Raw genomic sequence first — 23,375 nt, 5'->3', positions numbered from 1 at the left:
CTGCATCAGGCTGACCTCAGACCCCTGTCCCACCAACCAGGGTATGGCAATATCCTCAGAGCTTCCAGGGGAATCTTTGGCGGACTAAGGCTCTACTTTTCCTTTTTGCAAATTATTACATCTTTCTCAAATAAAGATAACAGTGACGCATTTTCACAAAAGCAAGAGCTTAGAAAGTACTCCACCCAGGTATCCCTCTTGGAAAAAATACTTAAGGAAGTATGACAAATGGCAAAGTGATTGTTATGGATGGAAGGTTTGTGTCCTCCCAAAATTCACACGTTGAGACCCTAATTCCAATATGAGGGTATTAAGATGCGGGGCCTTTGGGAGGTAATTAGGTCAGGAGGGTGGAGCCCTCAAGAATGGGATTTGTTCCCTTTAAAGAAGAAACCCCGGAGAGATTATCTGGGCCATGTGAAGACAGCAAGAAGGTGGCTGTCTGTAGACCAGGAAGAGAGCCCTCTCCAGAACCCCACCATGTGGCACCCTGCCTGATCCTGGACTTCCAGCCTCCAGAACAGGGAGAAAGAAATGCCTGCTGCTCAAGACCCTCCAGTCCACGGTAATTTGTTATGGCAGCCTCAGCTGACTATGGCAGAGAAGAATCTAAGACAAGGGCTCCAGATTGTAGAGGCTGGGGTATCAAAGGGTTGGCCCAGATGCGAAGACAGGAAGACACTGACCTGTGTCCAGATAACCAATGTGCTCAGTTATAACTGCAAATGCAAATTTCCCATCTGTTATAACAGATGCATACAACAGATGCATATTCAACATCCTAATTGAATAGCAATGATAAGACCCTAATACTTTACTGCATGCTAATGTGAGAGGCCACTAACCACATGTGGCTCTTGAGTGCTTGAAATGTGGCTCCTGCCACATGTTGAAATGGTAGCATTCTGGATGTACCAGGTCAAATAAGATCTATTATTAATTTAATTTCACCTGTTCCTTTTGCCATCTTTAAATGTGGCTGTTATAATATTTAGGATTGCATGTGTGGTTCTGTTTCTACCGGAATATGCTGTATGTTGCTTCCAATTAAACAAGAAAGACTAAGAAGCGGGTGGGGGTGGACACGTGGGCTGATGTTAAGAAGAGCAAGATTAATTCTGTTTTAAATAGAAATTCTCAAATTGCAGTTCCATTCCTCACTTTAATAATTAAAAAATAAACATAAAGGTAAACTTAAAAGTTATTTATTAGTACAATTAAAAACAGAATGTATGTTTTTCACAACAGCAAATAAAAGTAGAAGAGAAAAAACACAAACCGTGGTGGATATTCTAAAGATGGAAAAGCAGCTGAAACAGGAGGAAAACCTCCAAAGCAGAGAAGACCCTGAAAATGTGAGGATGAGGAGTGAAGCGGCCAGTTCGAAAGGAGAGGAAATTTCACCAGATGTTTCCAATTAGATGAAAACATTTCTCAAAATGGTTTATAAAATAAAAACCGAGATAAGGTAACTAATGTCACAATTAAACAGTAACGGGAGGGAAAAGAGACGTTTCCCAGGTCCGAGGGCTGCGGGGGCCACACAGAGCTGCCCCTCCCATCCTCCCCACGGGGTGACCCACACAGCCTAGAAATGGGGACTCCCACACTAGCAGGGCCCCCACATCCCACAGGATGAGCCAAAGGGAGGGCAGCCTGGCTCAGGACTCCCTGAAGATTCAGAAACCACGTTCCCTTACAGAGTCCCACCCGGTGGGGAGACGTGGGCACTTGGCTAGGCCAGCTGGCCAAGGGCTGTGGGAGATGGGTGGTGAAGGGCACCAGGATCTGGGAGCCCTAGCGTGAGAAGTCCCCTCCCAGTCCTTGTGTGGTGAGTCCCCCACTCCCCAACACAAACACATCCCACCCCCCTTCACAAGCAGGGCGGAGGCTGCACACACACAGTCATGGGGCTCAGGGCAGGGCAGCCTCGCTCTGGGCTGCTGATCAGACCCGGGACACAGAGAGGGCTGGGGACAGCCCTTCCTGCCCTGCCCGCTCCCCTTGTCCTGGTGGTCGGGCTGGGAGCTTGCAAAGGAAAATGACAGTGACAAGGGGCCTGTGTCCTTCCGTCCTGGGAGCCTCTGACACTCGGACAGGGACTTCTAACTCTGTATTGCATTGGCACAGACATGCCATGGAAACTGCAAAGGAATAAATGACTGCTGGGACAAGTTAATAGATACAACGGTTCAAAGGAAAAGACCAACTCAAGAATTAAGGAATCATTACCAACAACAGGGGAAGGCTACGGAAAATTTCCAGTTATTCTTTTTTTTTTTTTTTGGAGACGGAGTCTCGCTGTGTCGCCCAGGCTGGAGTGCAGTGGCCAGATCTCAGCTCATTGCAAGCTCCGCCTCCCGGGTTTTTACGCCATTCTCCTGCCTCAGCCTCCCGAGTAGCTGGGACTACAGGCGCCCACCACCTCGCCCGGCTAGTTTTTGTATTTTTTTAGTAGAGACGGGGTTTCACCGTGTTAGCCAGGATGGTCTAGAACTCCTGACCTCGTGATCCGCCCGTCTCGGCCTCCCAAAGTGCTGGGATTACAGGCTTGAGCCACCGCGCCCGGCTCCTCCAGTTATTCTTAAGAATTAAGAAGTCGCGTCGGGCATGGTGGCTCACACCTGTAATCCCAGCACTTTGGGAGGCCAAGGCAGGCAGATCGCGATGTCAGGAGTTCAAGACCAGACTGGCCAATGTAGTAAAACCCCATCTCTACTAAAAATACAAATATTAGCCAGGCGTGGTGGTGCATGCCTGTAGTCCCAGCTGTTCAGGAGGCTGAGGCAGGAGAATGGCGGGAACCCGGGAGGTGGAGCTTGCACTGAGCTGAGATCGCGCCACTGCACTCCAGCCTGGGCGACAGAGTGATACCCACTCTCAAAAAACAAAACAAAACAAAACAAGCCGGGTGCGGTGGCTCACGCCTGTAATCTCAGCACTTTGGGGATGCCGAGGCGGGTGGAACACAAGGTCAGGAGTTCAAGACCAGCCTGGCCAAGATGGTGAAACCCTGTCTCTACTAAAAATTTAAAAAAATTAACTGGGCATCGTGGCGGGCACCTGTAATCCCAGCTACTCAGGAGGAGAGGCAGGAGAATCCCTTGAACTCGGGAGGTGGAGCTTGCAGTGAGCCGAGATCGCACCACCGCACTCCAGTCTGGGCAACAGAGCTAGACTCCATCTCAAACAAAGAAAAAAGAAAAAAAGAAAAAGTCGACGTTTCTCCAGGGATTCCAGTTCTGGAAACCTGTAGGTGAGATTGTTTGACCCATCATCTTGCTGAAAACAATTGAAAACTCTAGGAAGCATCTTCCCAGTCGCAGCAGGAAACTGGAAAAGGAACAAAGAATTACGGGATTACAGGCCCAAATAGAAGGGAGGGGTCTTCGCCCTTTGTGTGCCAGGGACCTTCCCGGCCAGTTCATGAAAGCTTTGGAGGTTTTCAGATGAGTTAAAGGAAAGCAACTACATGAGAACGCAGCTGTTACACTGTGAAAAGCGAACTGGCGATACAGCATGCGTAGCATGTGCTTCCCTAGGGAACGTGCCTGGTGGAACCCAGCAGGTGCATCTTGTACTACCGTGATTATGAAACAGTCGTGGCCAGAATGAGGTTTTGAGCATTTGCAGCCAGCGTAATGTGATGCCACGCATTTCATTCCTGTTGGTGACAAAGCTGCAGGTGCCGCTGTCAGTTTTGTCATCTACATTCATAATTGATTGAAACACTACATTTCAGTTAGAGGTTTGGGAGAATAAAGATGCATTTTTTTCCTTCTCATCCAAGATCACAGACCCCAGCTGAACGACTCTTGCTCTAACCCATAGCATTTAGAAACACCCAGAATTCACTTTGTTCTTGAGGGCATTCGCTGGTCTGCCAATTTTAAATTTAGGATTGAATGGTTTTGCAGGATGAAGAGGACAGAAATCAAAGCCAAGAGCCCCCCTCGTGGTGGGGTCTAAAGGAGACTATCCCTACATGAAGCTAGAGACTGCACAGGCTGCACCCTCAGAGAAGAGGGAGTCAGAGGTAAGCATGGGCTTATGTCCATCCCGGAGGCTGCTGGCTGCCTGGGGACTCAGCACACCCGGAGGAGAACATCCTGCCCCAATAAGCCTGGCCTCATTCTGCTTTGCAGCCCGAACTGGCACCTTTTGGGTGCCCCACACAAATCAAAGCCATGAATTTAGTTGAAGGTGATCCTGGAATCAGAGGGTTCCTCATATAAGACAAAAGCAAACACACCTGTCTTAGAGGCCTCAGAAATGCCCACAAATACTTTTCAAGCACAACGGTGGTTACTCAGCCACAAACAGCAAAGCACACAAGGAAACAAGACACCATGAGTGAGAACTGGCGGAAATGACAGAAAGCTGAAATGGACCCACAGAGACTTCAGGCATTGGGATGATCGTACACAGACTGTCCAACAAACATACACAGATACTTTGAAATAAGTATCAGCTCTAAAATATCTTCCAGGAATGAGAAGTATTTATTTCATTTAATAAGAGAGGGCTGGTGAGAAGATGGTGAGTGGGGGGTCAGACAGGCAGAGAAAGGAGAGAGAGGGAGGAGCCCAGGGAGAGGCCAGGCCCGGTGGGTGCGGGGCATTCATAGAGAAGGGCACCCCTGGGGCCTGGAGATGCTGAGGCTGGCAGGGGACCCCACAGCAGCAGACCCCACACAGCGGGAAGTCAGGACTGCCTCCGCCCCCGGTGCTGTCAGCCTGGATGCAGCTCAAGGCCAGAGGCCCAAAGCTCCCACCCCACACAGCACATCGAAGTTCTTCCCCCAGGGCTTGCCAGATATGCAAAAAAGACCTCTGAGAGGGCACAGTGGTGACTTTATTCGTTGACAGACTGATCACACACATGGGGCAGGACGCAGCGACCACCGGCTGGCCAGGATGGAGGTGAGGGTGTGGGAGAAATGCATGCCTGGAGGGAACTCAGCATGAAGGCTCAGCATTGCCAGCTGGAGGTGCAGTGGCTCTGGGCAGAGGAGACTCAGACAGGGCTCAGGGCTGCAAGGATTTTCGGAAGTCAGAGATGGTCCTGGAACAACTCTGGAGAAACAGGACCTGCCCGTCAGCAGCTGGACTTCTGGCCTGAGGAGAGGCCGCAGCACGCGGAAGAGAGGCGGGAGCACGTGGGGCGGCAGAGGAGGGACACGTAGGAGGCCGGGCGGCAGCAACTGGTCTGGCAGGAGGAGGCGGGGGCACAGCAGGAGGAGACGGGCACGCAGCAGGCGGGCCTGCACACGGGGCGGCAGAGGAGGGACACAGAGGAGGAGGGTCTGCAGCAGGAGGTGGTGCTGCAAGCCGGCTGGCAGCTAGACTGCTGGCAGCATGAAGTGGAAGCCCCAGAGCAGACGGGCACACAGCAGACAGACTTGGAGCAGACAGGCTTGCAGCAGACGGGCACACAGGAGGACTGCTGACACGGAGAGGAGGTGCAGCAAGCTGGCTGGCAGCTAGACTGCTGGCAGCATGAAGTAGAACCCCCAGAGCAGATGGGCACACAGCAGACAGACTTGCAGCAGACAGGCTTGCAGCAGACGGGCACATAGGAGGACTGCTGACACGGAGAGGAGGTGCAGCAAGCTGGCTGGCAGCTAGACTGCTGGCAGCATGAAGTAGAACCCCCAGAGCAGATGGGCACACAGCAGACAGACTTGCAGCAGACAGGCTTGCAGCAGACGGGCACATAGCAGGACTGCTGACACGGAGAGGAGGTGCAGCAAGCTGGCTGGCAGCTAGACTGCTGGCAGCATGAAGTAGAACCCCCAGAGCAGATGGGCACACAGCAGACAGACTTGCAGCAGACAGGCTTGCAGCAGACGGGCACATAGCAGGACTGCTGACACGGAGAGGAGGTGCAGCAAGCTGGCTGGCAGCTAGACTGCTGGCAGCATGAAGAGGAATCCTCAGAGCAGGTAGGCACACAGCACACGGGCTTGCAGCACACAGGCACACAGCAGGCCTGCTGGCAGGAGGAAGAGGCACAGCAAGCTGGCTGGCAGCTAGACTGCTGGCAGCATGAAGAGGAATCCTCAGAGCAGGTAGGCACACAGCACACAGGCTTGCAGCAGACAGGCACACAGCAGGCCTGCTGGCAGGGGGAGGAGGTGCAGCAAGCCGGCTGGCAGCTAGTCTGCTGGCAGCACGAGGGCGTGCAGGAGCTGGTGCAGCCTGATTGGCAGAGGCTGGGCTCACAGGCCGCCTGGCAGCAGGGGCTGGACACACAGCTCACTGGGGTACAGACCAGGGTCAGGCAGGGGGCTGGGGCGCAGCAGCTGGGGGCGCGGCAGGGGGGCTCACAGCAGGCCTCTGGGCAGTCGTCCACCTGCCAGGAGTCAGAGCAAGTGCTGGAGCAGACGGACATGGTGGATGTGGCCATGCTGGGGTGTGGAGGAGGTGAGCTGGAGGAGATGTGAGTGAGTGAGTGAGTGAGTGAGTGAGTGAGTGGTTGTGCCGGGTGTTCTGAGTGGTTGGAACCTTTATACCCCTCTGTGTTGATTGTGCTACCCCTGGCTGGCTTCGAGAAGCCTTCGTTTTCCTTGTTGTTGTAGGCACTGTTGTGTTAGTAGTGTTGCTTCATTGTTTGTGGATGCTCTGGTTTGTGAGGCTCCTGACTGGGGTTGGGTCTTCCCTAATGTGGGTTTGTCCATAAATAAATCAGTAGAAATATATTGATTGCATCAACGCACACTCCAGAAGCAGGGACAGTGGCCATGAGGCGATATTCTGGAACTGACAGCCCTCTGCTCCATCCCAGGAGGAGTCTGCACTTATAAAACACTTCTGCACCTAAGGAGGGATGAGGTTAGGAGAACCTCAGTTTCTGGGCCTTGAGGAGAGTAAAGACTGTGGAGAATCACAACCATTGCACGCTGCTGGCAGGAATGTAAAATGCTGCCAGCAAGCTTGGTAAGCGGGCTGGTAGTTCCTCGAAAAGTTAACCACAGGATGCAGGCATCCGCTCCTAAGTGCATCCACAGGAGAAATGAAAACATACGTCCACACAAAAGTGCACACAGGAATGCACGAATGCCTGTAGTAACGTTATTCTTAACAGCCAAACGGTGGAAGCAATCCACACGTCCACCAGCTGAGAAAAGGATAATCTCACTGCGGCAGGCCCATACCATGGAGTATTATTGGACCGTAAGAAGGAATGAAGCGCTGACACAAGCCACAGCATGGATAAACCTTGAAGACATTCTAAGCAAAAGAAGCCAGTCACAAAAGAAATACACCCTACGATCCCCTTTACAAGGAACACGCAGGAGACGCAAATCCCTAGAGACAGAAAGGAGCGTAGTCCGTGCTTAGTGCTGGGCTGATGCAGGGTCCAGGGTGATATTTAACCTATGGGCCTCCTCTGAAGTGAGGAAAGTGTCCTCAAATTGCTCGTACATATCTGTGAATCTACCAAAAACCATCAAATTATACACTTTAAATGGGTGAATTGTAGGGCACGCGAATTGCATCTCAACAGAGCTGTTAAAAAGTCCGAGGCATGGCTGGGCACGGGGGATCACACCTATAATCCCAGCACTTTGGGGGACTGAGGCAGGAGGATCAAGACCAATCTGGGCAATATAGTGAGATCCCATCTCTACACAATTTTTTTTTTTAAATTCACCAGGAGTGGTGGCATGCACCTGTGGTTCCAGCTGTTTGGAGGCTGAGGTGGGAAGGTAGCTTGAGGTAGCTGCAGTGAGCCATGATTGTGCCACTGAACTCCAGCCTGGGTTACAGAGCAAGACTCAGTCTCAAAATAAATAAATAAAATTTTAAAAGTATGGTGCATGACAGAAAGTAGAAAGATAAAGCAGAAAACAGAACCAGTCTTTTAGGTGGTCCACGTATTGGAGTTGTCCACGTAATGAACATTGGAGCCACGCTCAAGAAAATAGCTGAGAAGATGAAGACTTTAACCTAAACATTGGAAGTTATATAACAAAATGGAAGTTAGGGAACTGGAAAATATTGACACTGAGAACTCAGTGGTTGGGGTTTACAGCAGGTTAGAAGGAAGAGGAGAGAGGATGGGTGCGTATGCAGAGACCAGCACGGAGTCACACTCGATGGAATATCGCACAGCCAGAGCAGCCATTGCTGGAAGAAGGGCTTTTCCTTTCTTAATCAACAATGCTGAATTGGAAATGCAAATTCATTTTTATTTACTTCAGAAGGACCTGCTGCACAGATATGATGTGCACTGTCCCCGAAACCATGGGGAGGGGACAGAGACAAACATTATTGTCTTCACCTTCCAAACTAGTAGGCAGAGGATGGAATGGGGCTTACCTGTTAGATGTGGGATTAATAGCACTTCAAGTCTTCGATAAATGGGTCTACAAAGTGTACCTTTTTAGATGTGATTTTATTGTTAGCGCTTCCTGCTAAAGGATGTCAACATAAAAACTCTGAGCACTAGACCCTCAATTGCAGGAACTGGCTGTGCAAACCCCTAGCAAATGGTCACACAGACTGTCACATACTGCCAGTGACAGGGACCTCATAACCTAGCAAGGCAAGCCACTCTTGATCCCAGAGAAACCCAGAGAGTCCTTGACAAATGCCGCCCCTCAACCTGTGCGCGCGTTGGAACTGGGAACCTCACAAGGGAAAATCCCGCTATTCTAACACGAAGCGCAGAAAGTGCCACTGACCTTGGGTGGAAGATGGGGGACTCTCAAGGTTACAACGATGGAAAATTCTTCAGGGAAGAGGTCACACTGGGAGAAAATCCTGGATGCGGGGAAGCTCATGACGTGGGGGGCGGCTGCCGAGAGCTGGAGTCCCCGTGCACCGTGAACCTGAACTATCCTGATCCCGCTTGTGGCGCCATCAGAAGGGACCACCTCTGCCAGGATGTCCAGGGGGCGCAGGTCTGTGGCAAAGAAATCACAGGGAGATTAGGCCAGGACACCCCCAAAAGTGGATACCATGACAGCCACCATGTATCAGCGTGGCAGGCTCTTTACACAGCACTGCAGCCCCTGTGAGCTGTGAACCGTGGTTATCTCTGTTTCAGTGGCGAGGAAACAGAGGCACCATGAGGCGTGCCTGTGTGGCCTCCCCCACTCCTCCTCCTGCTCCTGGGGGATCTTGCACGGCTGCCTCTGAGCTGCAGGTGACATTCCACCCATGGCTGCTGTTTTCAAGTCGGCAGCCAGGCCCTGTGCAGGGTGAGCTGTGCAGGACGAAGGAAGGAACGCATGGCCCCACCGCAGCCATGGGGACCCCAAAGGAAACGTAGGAAGTGTCTGGGAATGAGACCAGGCAGGCCCAGGCTCCTGTCTGCTGGCCTCCCTTGGTTCCCTGTGCTGCCCTCGGGCGCTATGGGAGACTGGAGCTGCCATGGAGCTGGCGGTGTCTTCCCCTCATCCCCTTCTGGGCATGCCGGGGGAGTGGATAAGCTCCTGGGGAACCTCGGATTCACAGTTCAAAGTTGGTGGGAACATAATTGATGGGCTGGCCTGGCCTCCTCTGAGGCTGGATGACAGGGAGGAAAATGGGAAGCGTGGAGGGCATTCGGGGCTAGCAGAGGCCTGCAGACCAGATCCCTGGCCCAGGCTGAGTGGCTGGGAGCAGAGCCTGAGGCTGATGCCTGGACCCTCCTCGACCCGGCCACTGCAGCTGGCCCCAGCCTGGGTAAATGCCAGGGCGTGGCTGAATGAAGCAGGTGTTCCCGGAGCTGTCTCCCTTGCTCTGTCAGTCTTGCTGGGGGGCCTTCTGCCTCAGCCTGGCATGGGGGTGTCGGGTCAGTCCACTCTGGCACTCAGCCCTCTAGGTTCATCTTCCCCCACGTGCCCGTCCTGGCTGGCATTGTGCAGGGAATGTCATGGCTTTCCTGTGAAGGTCCTGGAAGGGCTTTGGTCAAAGATCTCAAGCAGAGGCCTCCCTCCCGCACCTGCCTGCGTGTGGCGGGGCCCCAGTGAGCAGCCGGAGAGCAGGACTCCAGTCCAGGCCAGCAGAAGGCAGCCCTTCCTTGCACCACCATGTGCTCACAGTGCCACAGCTGCAGTGACACTCGGGTCCTCTACGTCCTCCAGAGAGTGTGAGCACCTGGGATGGAGCAGGTCTGCAGAAGGGCATACCCTAGAAAAGCATCGCCGTCCGCACACAGGGCGTGAAGGGCACTTCTTTGTGAGAAAAACCGGATGTGACCCAGACGTGCAGTGCAGGAACAGCCGGCAAAGCGGCCGTGAGCATCCTGGCCGGGAGTGGGAAGATGTGACAGGACACACCATGGGCCAAGGATGGAAAGGACGCAGAGGGTCCTGTGGTGAGGGTGTGTGACCCACAGCACCAGAGAGTGTGGGGACACGCAGATGGGGGGAGCACTGTGAAGAGAGGGTGGCCTGCTTTAGGACAGGAGAATGTATTATTATTGTTACTATTTATGCAATTAAACACAAAAGGTAGAATGTGAGGAGGCTTTGCCGCTTCTTGGAAAGACCCTGTGCTATAAAACACGCCACGACATAGGGACAGCAACAGTGGACACTGTGTGTAGAGAGGTCTTTGTACAGGGACCACCCCCGAGGGAGGCCGCTGTGTGTGTCTGGGGGGTCCCAGGCTGACTCTGGGAGGATTCTGGCGTCTTGGTGTGGAGGGATTCTGTGCCTCAGGGCTCTGATGTTGGCCCAAACCTCAGGCTGGCCGGGGTGGGGGATGAGACTCCACATTCTGTGGCGTTGTGTCCTGGGTCCCCTGGAGAGAATGGGTCTCTAACTAAACCCCATGCACCCTACCGCCCCCTCCCCCCAGTCTCAGAGAGACCCTGCTGCACAGCACTGCCTGGTGCTGGGCTCACCCCCGGGGGTTTAGATGGAGCACGACCAGGGGCCACCTCCTCATTGAGGAAACATGGGGGCCACCATCCAGAAGGTGTCCTGCCCCGCACTCAGGATGAGCCTCTGCCCTGCTGAGCCCCAGGATAGACAATCAGCCCATCGCTCACTGGGCTTTGGCAATCAGGAAGCAGAATCCTGCCCATCCCAGCAAGAGCCTCTCCCTCCACTGTTTAATTAAAACAGCCTCTCCCTGGCTCCGGACCCCACGCTTGCAGTCCAGCCAGTTTTCTTGTGTGCCTCTCAGCCTCCTGGGAGTGGAAACCCAAGGGCAGATGAGTCCCCGACACAGCCTCAGCAGTCCTGGGTGGGGGCCTCTGGAGGTTGACCCGCCCTCACAGCCACCTTGTGGGGCATCCTCCTTGACTCTATCATCCGTGAGACATGGGTTCCGAAGCCAGGAATTATGGAATTTCAGAAGGGACTGCAGAGATTAGCTCATTCACAGCCTCACGCACAGGCCGGGTACAGCCACCGAGGATGGAGAAGGAGGGGGCCGAGTGCTGCTTTGAAATGAAGGAAGGTATTGAATCCAACATAGGAGCTTTGCCTTGAGAAACTAGAGAAAGACGAGGAAATGGAACGCACAGCAAGCAAAGGGAAGGTTAGGGCAGGAGTCCGTGCAATTGAAAACAAAAGGAAAATAGAGGAAATTGATTAAACCCAAGCTGGTTCTTTGAGATCAATCAAATTGATAAACAATATGGAAAACAAAAGGGGATATTGCTAAACAATTGTTGGAAATTAAAAGGCTGATAAGGGAACTCCATAAACAATACCATGTGTGTCTCTTCAAAACCTCAGATAATGTGGACCAATTCCTTGATAGGTGCAAATACCAGAACTCATTAAAGAAGAAAAGATAACTCGGAGGTCTGGTATCTAATAAAGGACACCTTCCAACACAGAAAAACTACAATTTCCTGGAAAATACTACGAGTCCTTTAAAGAAGAAAAAATGTCAATTCTACATCATATCTTTCAGAAGATAGAAGAGGAAAAACACTCACCAACTCTTTTCATGAACGCAGTGTTACCAAACCAGGCAAAGGCATTGCAATAAGAGAAAACTAGAGACCAACCACCCCCATAAATGTAGACACAAAAATCCTCAATAAAATGTTAGCAAATAAAATCCAGCAACATGTAAAAAAGACAATACATTGTAGAGATGGGGCCTGGCTATGTTGCCCAGGCTGATCTCAAACTCCTGGCCTCAAATGATCCTCCTGCCTTGGCCTCCCAAAGTGCTGGAATTACAGGCATCAGTCACCACACCCAGCCTAGAAGGGAACTTTTCAAACCAGATAACACTAGTCTGGAAAAACCAGCACCAACACTATTCTTGGTGGGGAACCCCCTCCCTCTAAGATCAGGGGTGTTAGTGCACGTGCTGGCCTCCTTGCTCTGTAAGATCAGGGGTGTTAGTGCACGTGCCGGCCTCCTTGCTCTGTCTGCTGGGAGGGCTGGGAAACGACACCCCAGTGGTGTGAGCACACCTTGCTCCTGATCTTGGCTTCTAAATGCCTTGGTCCACCGCAGGGTTTCCTGGAGAAGTGTCTGATTCCACAGATGAAACAGGGCAAATCTGAGATGAACTTGAACCCAAAAGTAAGAAAGGTCAGGGAAGGGCCAGGCATGGTGGCTCAAGCCTGTAATCCCAGTGCTTTGGGAGGCCAAGATGGGCAGATCACAAGGTCAGGAGATTGAGACCATCCTGGCTAACACGGTGAAACCCCATCTCTACTAAAAATACAAAATATTAGCCGGGCGTGGTGGCGGGTGCCTGTAGTCCCAGCTACTTGGGAGGCTGAGGCAGGAGAATGGCGTGAACCCGGGAGGCGGAGCTTGCAGTGAGCCAAGATCGCACCACTGAACTCCAGCCTGGGTGACAGAGCGAGACTCCGTCTCAAAAACAAAAACAAAAAACAACCAAAAAAAGAAAGGTCAGGGAGGGACAGCATGTTGAAAGGGCACCAGGGCCAAAATGAAAGAACGTGAGGGCCAAAGTTGGAACCACTGCAACCACAAAATACATAGTGATGATATTGGACTATAACTCAAGTAATAGATAAATATTCTTTAGTCCACACCCAGGTAAATAAATAAGGAAGCAGACACACAGGAGAGCAGGACAGCTCCTCCTCCCGGGAGATTTCAATTAGCAAGTGTGGAAGGAACAGGGCAGAGAATCCTCAACAGCGCCCCACAGGGGCTGCACGGGGCAGGCTCCCGGAGGGCGCCAACACTACCGGGCAAATGCCTGGGCAGATGCAGGACAGCTGCCAAGTCTCAGACATGACCAATTACAGAGGGAAACGGCGGCACTGCAAGGGATGGGATGGGCCACGTCCCCTCCGTGCCCCGCGTGCACTGCTCCTGTGGGATTCCTCCCCCAACACGATGCCTGCTGTGACCACAAGGAAACCTCAGGCAAGTTCACATGGAGGGGCATTCTACAAAACACCCAACCAGTCAAGGTCGCCGAGGCCCAGGAGAGACTGGGCAACAGTCACAAACCAGAGCAGCCGAGGAGACCTTTCGGCCAGCGCCATGTGGGGTCCTGAGCAGGGCCCGCGGGAAACCAGTGCACCTGCTTAAAGCCTGTCCTGGGTGAGAAGAAACAGACCAGCGCCGCTTTCTCAGAGCTGGGAACTGACCTGCGGTGGCGTCAGGAAGCTGATGAAGGGTGATGTGAACTCCGCTTTTCAACCACTATTCCCTAAAACCATTCCACGAGGTGAAGCCACACCTCACAAGCAAAGGCTGCTGAGTGCCCGGTGCTGGACACCTGCTGTCCTGTGCTACCCTCGCCGCCCCTCCATGCTCCACCTGCCCCAGGCCCGAGTCGGCGAGAAAGACTCCTGCTGTACCTGCCTTCCTATCCCGGGTTCTGCTCCCGCACCCACCTCCTCATCCCAGGTTCTGCCATTGTGTCCGCTTGCTGTGGATTGAATTGTGTCCCTCAAAAGGTGCCAAAGTCCTAATCCCTGGCACATGTGAATGTGACCCTATATGGAAATAGGGTCTTTGTAGGTGACCAAGTTAAGAGGAGGCTGTTAGGATGGGCCCTACTGCAATATGCAATATGCTTTGTGTCCTTATAAAAAGGGGAGATTTGGGGACACACACACACACAGAGAAGCTGTGTGAAGATAAAGGTGGAGCTCCGGTGAGCCCACTGTAAGCCAACGACCCCAAAGATAGCAGCAGCCCACAGGAGTGAGGGGAGCGGGGTGAGACAGTGTCCCCTGCAGCCTCGGAAGGAACCCACGCTGTCCACACCTCCATTTCAGACCTCTGGCCTCCAAAACCATGAGACATGGAATTTCTGTTGTGTGACCAGCCAGTTTGTGGTACTGTTTGTCACGGCAGCCCAAGGAAAGGAATACGTTACTGCATACAAATCACGACTCACGTTATCTTTATTTAGAACCCAAACGAACCTCTCCCTAACCTTTGAATCACAGAGGCACATGATCTTGTTCAGCAGCCTAGAAACCCATGGCCCAGCAGAGCCACCCGCAGGCACCCGCTCCCCATAGCCCGGCACACACACAGACCACGCCACCCTCCACGTGAGCCTGGGGAGCAAAGCAGCACAGCCTGACCTGCACCTCAGCTCTTCCTCCTGAGTCTAAAACACACACGTGCCCCAGGCCAATTCCAAGTTTTGTAAACTGAGCAACAGCTCTTGGGAAACAAAAACACAGCTACTGTTTATTCTCCTGGAGCTGGCTGTACACCCCAACAAGGAAGGGAGGGCCTGCTGAGCCTCCTGTCTGGATGACACGCGCCAGGGAGGAGTATAAAAGCCCCAGAAACCCGATCACCTCACTCACTCCCTCACTCACTCCCTCCCATCTCGCCCAGCCCAACCCCCAGCACTGCAGCGTCCACCATGTCCGTCTGCTCCAGCGACCTGAGCTACAGCAGCCGCGTCTGCCTTCCTGGTTCCTGTGACTCTTGGTCTGACTCCTGGCAGGTGGACGACTGCCCAGAGAGCCGCTGCGAGCCCCCCTGCTGCGCCCCCAGCTGCTGCGCCCCGGCCTCCTGCCTGACCCTGGTCTGCACCCCAGTGAGCTGTGTGTCCAGCCCCTGCTGCCAGGTGGCCTGTGAGTCCAGCCCCTGCCAATCAGGCTGCACCAGCTCCTGCACGCCCTCGTGCTGCCAGCAGTCTAGCTGCCAGCCAGCTTGCTGCACCTCCTCCCCCTGCCAGCAGGCCTGCTGCGTACCCGTCTGCTACAAGCCCGTGTGCTGTGTGCCCACCTGCTCTGAGGATTCCTTTTCATGCTGCCAGCAGTCTAGCTGCCAGCCAGCCTGCTGCACCTCCTCCTCCTGCCAGCAGGCCTGCTGCATGCCTGTCTGCTGCAAGCGTGTGTGCTGCAAGCCTGTCTGCTGTGTGCCCATCTGCTCTGGGGCTTCCTCTCTGTGCTGCCAGCAGTCTAGCTGCCAGCCGGCTTGCTGCACCTCCTCCCAAAGCCAGCAGGGCTGCTGCATGCCCGTCTGCTGCAAGCCTGTGAGCTGCGTGCCTGTTTGCTCTGGGGCTTCCACTTTATGCTGCCAGCAGTCTAGCTGCCAGCCAGCTTGCTGCACCACCTCCTGCTGCAGACCCTCCTCCTCCGTGTCCCTCCTCTGCCGCCCCGTGTGCAGGCCCGCCTGCTGCGTGCCCGTCCCCTCCTGCTGTGCCCCCACCTCCTCCTGCCAGTCCAGCTGCTGCCGCCCGGCCTCCTGCGTGTCCCTCCTCTGCCGCCCTGTGTGCTCAGGTCAGAAGCCCAGCTGCTGATGGACATGCCCCCCAGTGCCAGCCAGGCTCATCTCCCACCTGGAAGCTGATAGTCACATCCTGAATTGCTCCTGCACTTTGACCATTTCCTGATGTCTGCTATTGAGCTGGACAATGGAAGAACTGAATGTCTATACTCAATGCTGCAGCCCTTTTGGGGGGGGGGTGCTTCTAGAAAGTTCCCAAGGCAGTAGCCTCCCCTCCATATCTCCCACTTCTCGTGAGGGTCAGCTCAGCCTTGACCCGTGAGGTCTCTGTCCTCCTGGCTCAGAGCCCCAGAGCCTTCTTTGGAGGCCCTCAAACTGACCAATAAAGGCCCTGAGACTGCAATGGCGCTGGCATCCGGGTATGTTGATCGATGTCTTGGCTGGAACTCATGGCCGTGGTTTTCTCCTTTGTGCACAACCCTCTGCTGTCCTTCAGTCCCCTGAGTGTTCTTCTGTGCCCATGGGTGTGTGGCTTCCAGGGGTCCAGGCTAGACGGACATGGGCAGGGGGAGCCTTGCAGCCCTTTGGCCATTTCAGGCCCTTGGGTTTGTCCCTAACCCTCCTGTGTTATTTGTCATGTCATAGTTATTTTTGCTGATTTGCTTTTTAAATTCTCCTTCTTGCCGGGCGCGGTGGCTCAAGCCTATAATCCCAGCACTTTGGGAGGCCGAGACGGGCGGATCACGAGGTCAGGAGATCGAGACCATCCTGGCTAACACGGTGAAACCCCGTCTCTATTAAGAAATACAAAAAACTAGCCGGGCGTGGTGGCGGGCGCCTGTAGTCCCAGCTACTCGGGAGGCTGAGGCCGGAGAATGGCGTGAACCCGGGAGGCGGAGCTTGCAGTGAGCTGAGATCCGGCCACTGCACTCCAGCCTGGGTGACAGAGCCAGACTCCATCTCAAAAAAAAAAAAATAAAAAAATAAATTCTCCTTCTTCTGCACAATACCTGTCAAAATAAGAACGGTGTCTTCTAGCGCCATGCTTGCCTAGAGTGTATCCAAATGCCCCCCTTAGCTTCAAAATCAGTAGTCTTCATCGACATTGCCTAAAATCCTCTTGTGCACTATGCAGACATCACTGGCGTGGTGGGAGGAACACAGGCTGGCGATTGGAATCAGGTCTCTGTCGCTTCCACCCTGTGTGAGCAGAATCATCTCCTCGACCCTCCAGCCTCTCTAAGGTCAGAGAAGTAGGACTCCCTCTTTCAGGTTTCCAAATGGAGTGGCAAGAATGACAGACAGCATGTGTAACCACAGTGAGCCCAGGGCCAGCGGACTGGCCAGAGCAGGATGGGCTGAGGAGTTTTAGGCATTTTAAGAAGTCTTTAAAAATTACATTTGGAATAATGATGTGTTGTAAGCACTGGAAGAAGTGCCAACTATTCCAATGATTATAAAACATACTCATAAAGCAATGATGATAAGATCAGAAAGAATTTCCATGTACAGGTGTCAGAGAGTGGCCTGGGAACTCAGCTGCAGTGGAGGTGGAGTTGTGAGGACAGACCCAGAGCACTGGCCACATGGAGCCACAGTCCCGGGGTGGAAGGGAGTGCACAACTCACGGGTGAACAGACAGATGTGCCAGGGTGGGTGAGGGTGGGCACAACTCACAGGTGAACAGACACACGGATATCCCAGGGCAAGTGAGAGTGGGCATCTCACAGGTTAACAGACACACAGGTGTTCCAGGGTGGGTGAGGGTGCAAACCTCCTGGGTGAACAGACACAAGGATGTGCCAGGGTGGGTGAGAGTGGGCACCTCATGGGTGAACAAACACACGGATGTCCCAGGGTGGGTGAGGGTGCAAACCTCATGGGTGAACGTGCCCATGGTTTTCAGCAACACAACTCAATGTGTTGATTGCAACCCATGGAACCAGAGAGTTAAAAGTAACTCCAGAGAAGGGGGATTCTGTGGAAGAGTCTTCATTAAACTACAGTGCTATCTCCCTTCCCGTGAGCTGAGAACACTGCTGGTCGAGGTCCTCTGTGTCTTTACCAAACCTCACTCTGTCTTCAGAATCTTCATTAAACTACAGTGCTATTTCCCTTCCCGTGAGCTGAGAACACTGCTGGTTGAGGTCCTTTGTGTCTTTACCAAACCTCAATCTGTCTTCAGAAAGTAGTTTTCTAGGAGGTGTATAGAAAAGTTGAGAAACCACTATAAAACAAGCTGACTTAGGGGATATTTATACAATATCCCATCCAACAACAGTGGGATGTGCATTGTTTAAAGTGCACATGGAACATCCACCAACGTAAACCACCGGAGAGACCTGAGTGCAAGTCTGAGTGTCCTCAGGAGGGATGAAATGACAGGAGGGCTGAGTGTGCCGCTTGACCACACAGAATTGGAAATCATTAACAGAAAGACATTTAGAAAACTGCCACATACTTGGAAATTAAATAACACACTTTAAGACCTATGAGTAAAAATATAAATCACAATGGAAATTATGAAATATCTGGAATAAAATCAAAATGAAATCACCACATATCAATACTTGTGGGATGCAGCTAACAAAGCATGTAGAGGAAAATGCATAGTAATTTGCTTTATCAGAAAAGAAGGCCTAAAATCAATTATCTGAGCTTCCAGCTTCAGAAGCTAAAGAAGCATATGTTGAACCCCAAAATAACTAAAAATAATAAAATAATCAAGAATTTAAAAACTCCACTGTGTTTGTCCATTTTGCACTGCTTTAAAGGAATACCTGAGACTGGGCACTTTATAAGGAAAGGCCCATTGCTATCTGGTTCCTGGTTCTACAGGCTGTACAAGCATGGCACCTGCTCAGCTTCTGCTGAGGTCTCAGGATGCTTTACTTATGGTGGAAGGTGGACGGGGAGCAGGCATCACATGGTGTGACAGGAGCAAGAGAGACAGAGAGGAGGAGTGCCAGGCTCTTGTGAACAACCAGCTCTCCATGAAGTAACAGAGCAAGACTTCACTCATTATTGTGGGGGTGACACCAAGCCACTCATGAGGGAGCTATCCCCATGACCCAGTCACCTCCCACTAAGCCCTGCCTCCAACACGGGATCATGGTTCAACATGAGATTTGGAGGGGACACACATCCACCGTATCACCTACCAAATAAGTGGACAAACAGGGAAATAAATAAAACCAAACCTAGTTTTTTTAATAGACCAATAAAATTGGCAAATTTCTAACTTTACTGATCATTATAAAACAAGAGAACAAATAAATTACCAATATTAGGTGTTATGGTTTGGCTGTGTCCTCACCCAAATCTCGTCATGAATTCTCACATGTTGTGGGAGGGACCTGGTGAGAGGTAATTGAATCATGGGGGTGGGTCTCTCCTGTGCTGTTCTCATGATAGCGAATAAGTCTCACGAGAGCTGATGGTTTTATATGGGGGAGTTTCCCTTAACAAGCTCTCTTCTCTTGTCTGCCACCATGTGAATTGTGCCTTTCGCCATCCACCATGATTGTGAGGCCTCCCCAGCCATGTGGAACTGTGAGTCCATTAAACCTCCTTCTTTTGTAAATTGCCCAGTCTTGGGTATGTCTTTATTAGCAGCCTGAAAATGAACTCATACATGAGGAATGAATAAAAGGTTGCCACTACAGAATCTGGAGATATTTAAAGGAAACCAAAGAAATAATTTAAACAACTCTGTCAATACATTCAACAGCGTAGATGAAATAGGCAAATGACTGGAAATATATAATTTATGAAAAGGGATACAAGAAGAAATAGAAAATCTGAATAGTCCTTTATCAGTTGAAGAGATTCGATTCATAATTAAAACCCTTCCCAAAAAGAAAATGCCAATCCCAAATGGCTTTGCTATTGAATTCTACCAAGCATTTAGGGGAGAAATAAAACCAATCTAACCTAAACTCTTCCAGAAAACCGTGGGGTAGACACAGTGTCGGTGAGGGTGCTAGGGATTAGGGGACGGAGGCTGAGGCCTCACGGGTGGCAGGGGCTCCCTTTGTGGGCTCTTGCCACAGACACAGGCCCCTGGGATGAGAGGGGGACTCACGGAGGAACAGCCACGCCTTGGCCCTGAGATGGCCTTGCAGGGAGGGGAACTGAAAATTCACCCGTTGAGGACAGTTGCCTACTTACTAAAACCGTTCCAGCTACCACCACAGCCCCTGGAAGGCCATCCCCCCAGAAAATCCCCAAGGTCTCAGCAGGGCCTTGTCCACCTGTGCCCTCCAGTGTCGCCCATGTCAACCTCACCTCAGAGGGGCCTGACGCACGGTCCTACAGGTGCGAACTCTGGGTCCTGAAAGCCCAAGTGGAACCTGGTGTCCCCAGAGGAGGACCTGGGGCAGTGCCGGTTTTGGGGAATCACGTGCATCCATCCACCCACTCCACGATGCTTTTGTCCCCACTGAGCCCCTTGTCTCCTATGCAGGTGCAGCAGCCCCTCACTCTCCCCTCGCATTGCTGCTAAACCAGCAGAACCCTGGGGCAGGTGGCACAGAGAGAGTGACCAGTCCCGGAGGCTGCAGTGCCTGGACCCCAAACCAGCTTCCCAGCAGGTGACCCTGCAGGGTGAGCTCTCCCAGGTGGGACAGTGGGTGAGACGGTCCTGGGGTCTGGAAAGCCCCACAACCCAGGGCAGGGCAGCGAATGACCAGGCTCGGGAAAACCCAGGCATGGAGACTGAGCCGGGACTGAGCCTTCCTGGGAGTGACCGTGAGTCCCACCTGGTGGCCTCCCTGGAGGAGTTAGGCCACTGTCCCCTGTGACTTCTCGGTTAAGTCACTCATTCCTAGAAACAGTCATGGCTGGAGGAGACCAATGTCAGCTCAAAACCGTGTGTCCCCAGGAGCACAACAGGAAAAGAGAATCAGGTGACCAAGGGGAGTTTATTTGGGAGCAGGAAGAGGTGCTGACAGGTTCAAGTCAAGGCCGAGTGACCCGAGGCAGAAAAGCTGGGAGGGAGGACAGGGGACCCAGCAGGCAGGTGAGCACCTGCTAGGAGGCAAGAGCTGGGAAGCTGCGTGGATGGGGGCTCCTGGGAACAAGGAGGGGGAGGTCACCTCAGCATATAGGGGCCCCGTCCCAGGTGGGGGCAACCTCTAACCCAAGTCAGGACCAGTTGGTCCTGGGGATGTGCCCATCAGCAACTGGACTCCTGGCCTGAGCCAAGCCCTCAGCAGGCCGGGCGGGAGTACACGGGGCGGCAGAGGAGGGACACGCAGGAGGCCGGGCGACAGCAGCTGGCCTGGCAGGAGGAGGCAGGGGCACAGTAGGAGGAGATGGGCACGCAGCAGGTGGACCTGCACGCGGGGTGGCAGAGGAGGGACACGGAGGAGGAGGGTCTGCAGCAGGAGGTGGTGCAGCAAGCCGGTTGGCAGCTAGACTGCTGGCAGCATGAAGTGGAAGCCCCAGAGCAGATAGGCACACAGCAGACGGACTTGGAGCAGACAGGCTTGCAGCAGACGGGCACACAGGAGGACTGCTGGCACGGGGAGGAGGTGCAGCAAGCCGGCTGGCAGCTGGACTGTTGGCAGCATGAAATGGAACCCCCAGAGCAGACGGGCACACAGGAGACGGGTTTGCAGCAGACAGGCTTGCAGCAGACGGGCACACAGCAGGACTGCTGGCACGGGGAGGAGGTGTAGCAAGCCGGCTGGCAGCTAGACTGCTGGCAGCATGAAGAGGAATCCCCAGAGCAGGTGGGCACACAGCAGATGGACTTGCAGCACACAGGCTTGCAGCAGACGGGCACACAGCAGGACTGCTGGCAAGGGGAGGAGGTGCAGCAAGCCGGCTGACAGCTGGACTGCTGGCAGCACGAGGGTGTGCAGGAGCTGGTGCAGCCTGATTGGCAGGGGCTGGGCTCACAGGCCGCCTGGCAGCAGGGGCTGGACACACGGCTCACTGGGGTGCAGACCAGGGTCAGGCAGGAGGCCGGGGTGTAGCAGCTGGGGGCACAGCAGGGGGGCTCGCAGCAGCTCTCTGGGCAGTCGTCCACCTGCCAGGAGTCGGAGTAAGCGCTGGAGCAGACGGACATGGTGGACGCGGCCATGCTGGGGTGGGAGGAGGTGAGCTGGGGGAGGTGTGAGGGAGTGAGTGTGGGAGTGAGTGAACGAGTGAGTGAGCTGCTCAGGGCTGTGGGGCTTTTAAATCCCTCCCTGGCGTGTGTTGTCCTGACAGGAGGCTCCAGAAGCTTCTCTTCCTTGTTGGTGTTTAGAGCTGGTGGCTGGAGATGCGTCATTCGTGCTGGTTTATCTCTTTGTTTCCCCCTCATTAAACTTGTGTGTATGTTGCAGGGCTCTGTTTCTTCATCAGTTTTTATTTTGGCCCCAGAAATGTGGTGGAAAATGTTTCAAGAAAGCTTTCGTTCAGTTGAGGTTTTAGAGATGAAGACTTCTCTAAAGGGAGGAATTCTAGTTTCACCTATCCTGTGTTTGGACTGATTGGATATATTTTATTACTTTTAGCATATTAAAATATAAATATGTAGAAAAATATGCATTTCTTATAAAATACAACTGGCACAGAGGGTAAGACGAAGCTAAGTGGCCCTCCCTTCAACCCCTTGTGCCTCGTAAGGGGAAGAGAGTCGGTATCTGGTGGATCCACGCTTTACCTTTGTCTCTTCAGCTCTTCCATGCCACCCTCAGAGGCCTCTCTGTTTTATTTGAAGCTGCGCTCTGGGTTTTCTCCATGTTTATTTCATCATGGTGACAGATCAAGTGCTTTTTCACATATGGTGATTTTAGGACATGCATTTTAAAATTTCTTTCTTGCCTGGCTGGGCACGGTGGCTCACCCACCCGTAATTCCAACACTTTGAGAGGCCAAGGCGGGCAGATCACAAGGTCAGGAGATCGAGACCATCCTGGCTAACACGGTGAAAACCCGTCTCTACTAAAAATACAAAAAAATTAGCTGGGTGTGGTGGTGGGTGCCTGTAGTCCCAGCTACTCAGGAGGCTGAGGCACGAGAATGGTGTGAACCCGGGAGGGAGAGATTACAGTGAGCCGAGATCATGCCACTGCACTCCAGCCTGGGTGACAGAGTGAGACTCCATCTCAAAAAAATAAAAAATAAAAAGATTTCTTTCTTGCCTAAAAATGTACTCAACTTTACTCTCACACTTATATGATAGTTTAGCTGGGTATATAATTCTAGTTTTAAATCAGAATTATTATTATAAATAATAATTTAAAAATCTGTTTTCTCAAAATGATGAACCCGTGTCACCATTTTTCTGTGGTGTCCAGTGTTGCTGATGGAAGACTGAGGCTGGTCATTTGTCATTTTTTATAGTTTGCCTCTCTCTCTCCCCCCTTTTTTTTTTTTAACTCTCTGGGAACATTTGGTTTTCTTTTTATTCTTGTTTTGTTTCTATGAGTATGCATTATTTTACTTTCTGTGGTTGGAATTCATTGAGCCTTTCAATGTGGAGACTCAGGAAGTGTCTTGCACTCTTAAAAATAACTCTTATCTCTTGAGATCTTTCCTTTTGTGACTTTGATTTTGTCTCATGATGAATGAAATACATCTGTGGCTCACTGTAATGATGTTATGTTGAGCATTTAAACGTTTTCCCCTCATTTCACTGGACATCAGTTAAGCTCTGCTCATTGGTGGCAGTTCATTTGATTTTCTGAGTAAAAGACTATTTTATTCTAGGGCACTGGGGTCCTGATCCAGTTTACATCCTCATTTGTTTCCATCTGTTTCTCTTTTCTACAAATATATAAAGGATTTTAAAGAG

General features: G+C 52.3%; 4 protein-coding genes across 16 annotated transcripts in view; 1 reads left to right on the top strand and 3 right to left on the bottom strand.

Moving 5' to 3' along the window:
• Positions 1-23,375, bottom strand: part of TSPEAR (thrombospondin type laminin G domain and EAR repeats) — a 216,278-nt gene that overhangs the window by 62,067 nt on the left and 130,836 nt on the right. For 2 of the 3 annotated variants that reach the window (XM_025378923.1, XM_025378922.1), the window contains one exon: positions 8,690-8,910. In XM_025378923.1, the coding sequence (XP_025234708.1) occupies positions 8,690-8,788 (99 nt within the window). In that variant the 5' untranslated portion in view covers positions 8,789-8,910. Of the gene's footprint in view, positions 1-8,689; positions 8,911-14,798; positions 14,830-23,375 lie in introns of those variants that run through there. The other variant, XM_025378924.1, reaches the window with a different exon arrangement.
• On the bottom strand, positions 5,077-6,451 carry LOC112620402 (keratin-associated protein 10-3). Of its 6 annotated transcripts, XM_025378930.1 has the most exons (3): positions 6,088-6,451; positions 5,851-5,991; positions 5,098-5,415 (listed from the first exon to the last, which is right to left on the bottom strand). In XM_025378930.1, the coding sequence occupies exons 1-3, from the start codon at positions 6,406-6,408 to the stop codon at positions 5,098-5,100; spliced, it is 780 nt and encodes a 259-aa protein (XP_025234715.1). In that variant the 5' UTR covers positions 6,409-6,451. The 6 variants fall into 6 exon arrangements, with proteins under 6 accessions (XP_025234716.1, XP_025234713.1, XP_025234710.1 ...); XM_025378931.1 differs by lacking the exon at positions 5,851-5,991 and having other exon boundaries at positions 5,077-5,442; positions 6,079-6,451; XM_025378928.1 differs by lacking the exon at positions 5,851-5,991 and having other exon boundaries at positions 5,077-5,556.
• Positions 14,772-16,000, top strand: LOC112620407 (keratin-associated protein 10-12-like). Of its 4 annotated transcripts, XM_025378952.1 has the most exons (3): positions 14,772-14,954; positions 14,985-15,098; positions 15,225-16,000. In XM_025378952.1, the coding sequence occupies exons 1-3, from the start codon at positions 14,778-14,780 to the stop codon at positions 15,660-15,662; spliced, it is 729 nt and encodes a 242-aa protein (XP_025234737.1). In that variant the 5' UTR covers positions 14,772-14,777; the 3' UTR covers positions 15,663-16,000. The 4 variants fall into 4 exon arrangements, with proteins under 4 accessions (XP_025234737.1, XP_025234736.1, XP_025234735.1 ...); XM_025378951.1 differs by having other exon boundaries at positions 14,778-15,098; XM_025378950.1 differs by having other exon boundaries at positions 14,778-15,113.
• On the bottom strand, positions 20,799-21,677 carry LOC112620404 (keratin-associated protein 10-3-like). Of its 3 annotated transcripts, XM_025378940.1 has the most exons (3): positions 21,357-21,677; positions 21,201-21,245; positions 20,799-21,062 (listed from the first exon to the last, which is right to left on the bottom strand). In XM_025378940.1, the coding sequence occupies exons 1-3, from the start codon at positions 21,675-21,677 to the stop codon at positions 20,799-20,801; spliced, it is 630 nt and encodes a 209-aa protein (XP_025234725.1). The 3 variants fall into 3 exon arrangements, with proteins under 3 accessions (XP_025234725.1, XP_025234724.1, XP_025234723.1); XM_025378939.1 differs by having other exon boundaries at positions 20,799-21,245; positions 21,372-21,677; XM_025378938.1 differs by having other exon boundaries at positions 20,799-21,677.

Source organism: Theropithecus gelada, chromosome 3 (assembly GCF_003255815.1).
Source record: "Theropithecus gelada isolate Dixy chromosome 3, Tgel_1.0, whole genome shotgun sequence".
NCBI lineage: Eukaryota > Metazoa > Chordata > Mammalia > Primates > Cercopithecidae > Theropithecus > Theropithecus gelada.
Note: the sequence above shows the minus strand (reverse complement) of the source record. Positions and strands in the feature narration are given on the sequence as shown.

Bases quoted from the DNA above. Each gene is read 5' to 3' on its own strand.
- LOC112620407 (XM_025378949.1), top strand. From the start codon at position 14,778: ATGTCCGTCTGCTCCAGCGACCTGAGCTACAGCAGCCGCGTCTGCCTT. The intron at 15,524-15,589 runs GTGCAGGCCCGC...CTGCCAGTCCAG, and splicing joins TCCCTCCTCTGCCGCCCCGT to CTGCTGCCGCCCGGCCTCCT.
- LOC112620404 (XM_025378938.1), bottom strand. From the start codon at position 21,677: ATGGCCGCGTCCACCATGTCCGTCTGCTCCAGCGCTTACTCCGACTCC.
- LOC112620402 (XM_025378925.1), bottom strand. From the start codon at position 6,408: ATGGCCACATCCACCATGTCCGTCTGCTCCAGCACTTGCTCTGACTCC. The intron at 5,992-6,102 runs GTCTGCTGCAAG...TCCTGCCAGCAG, and splicing joins AGCAGGCCTGCTGTGTGCCT to GCCTGCTGTGTGCCTGTGTG.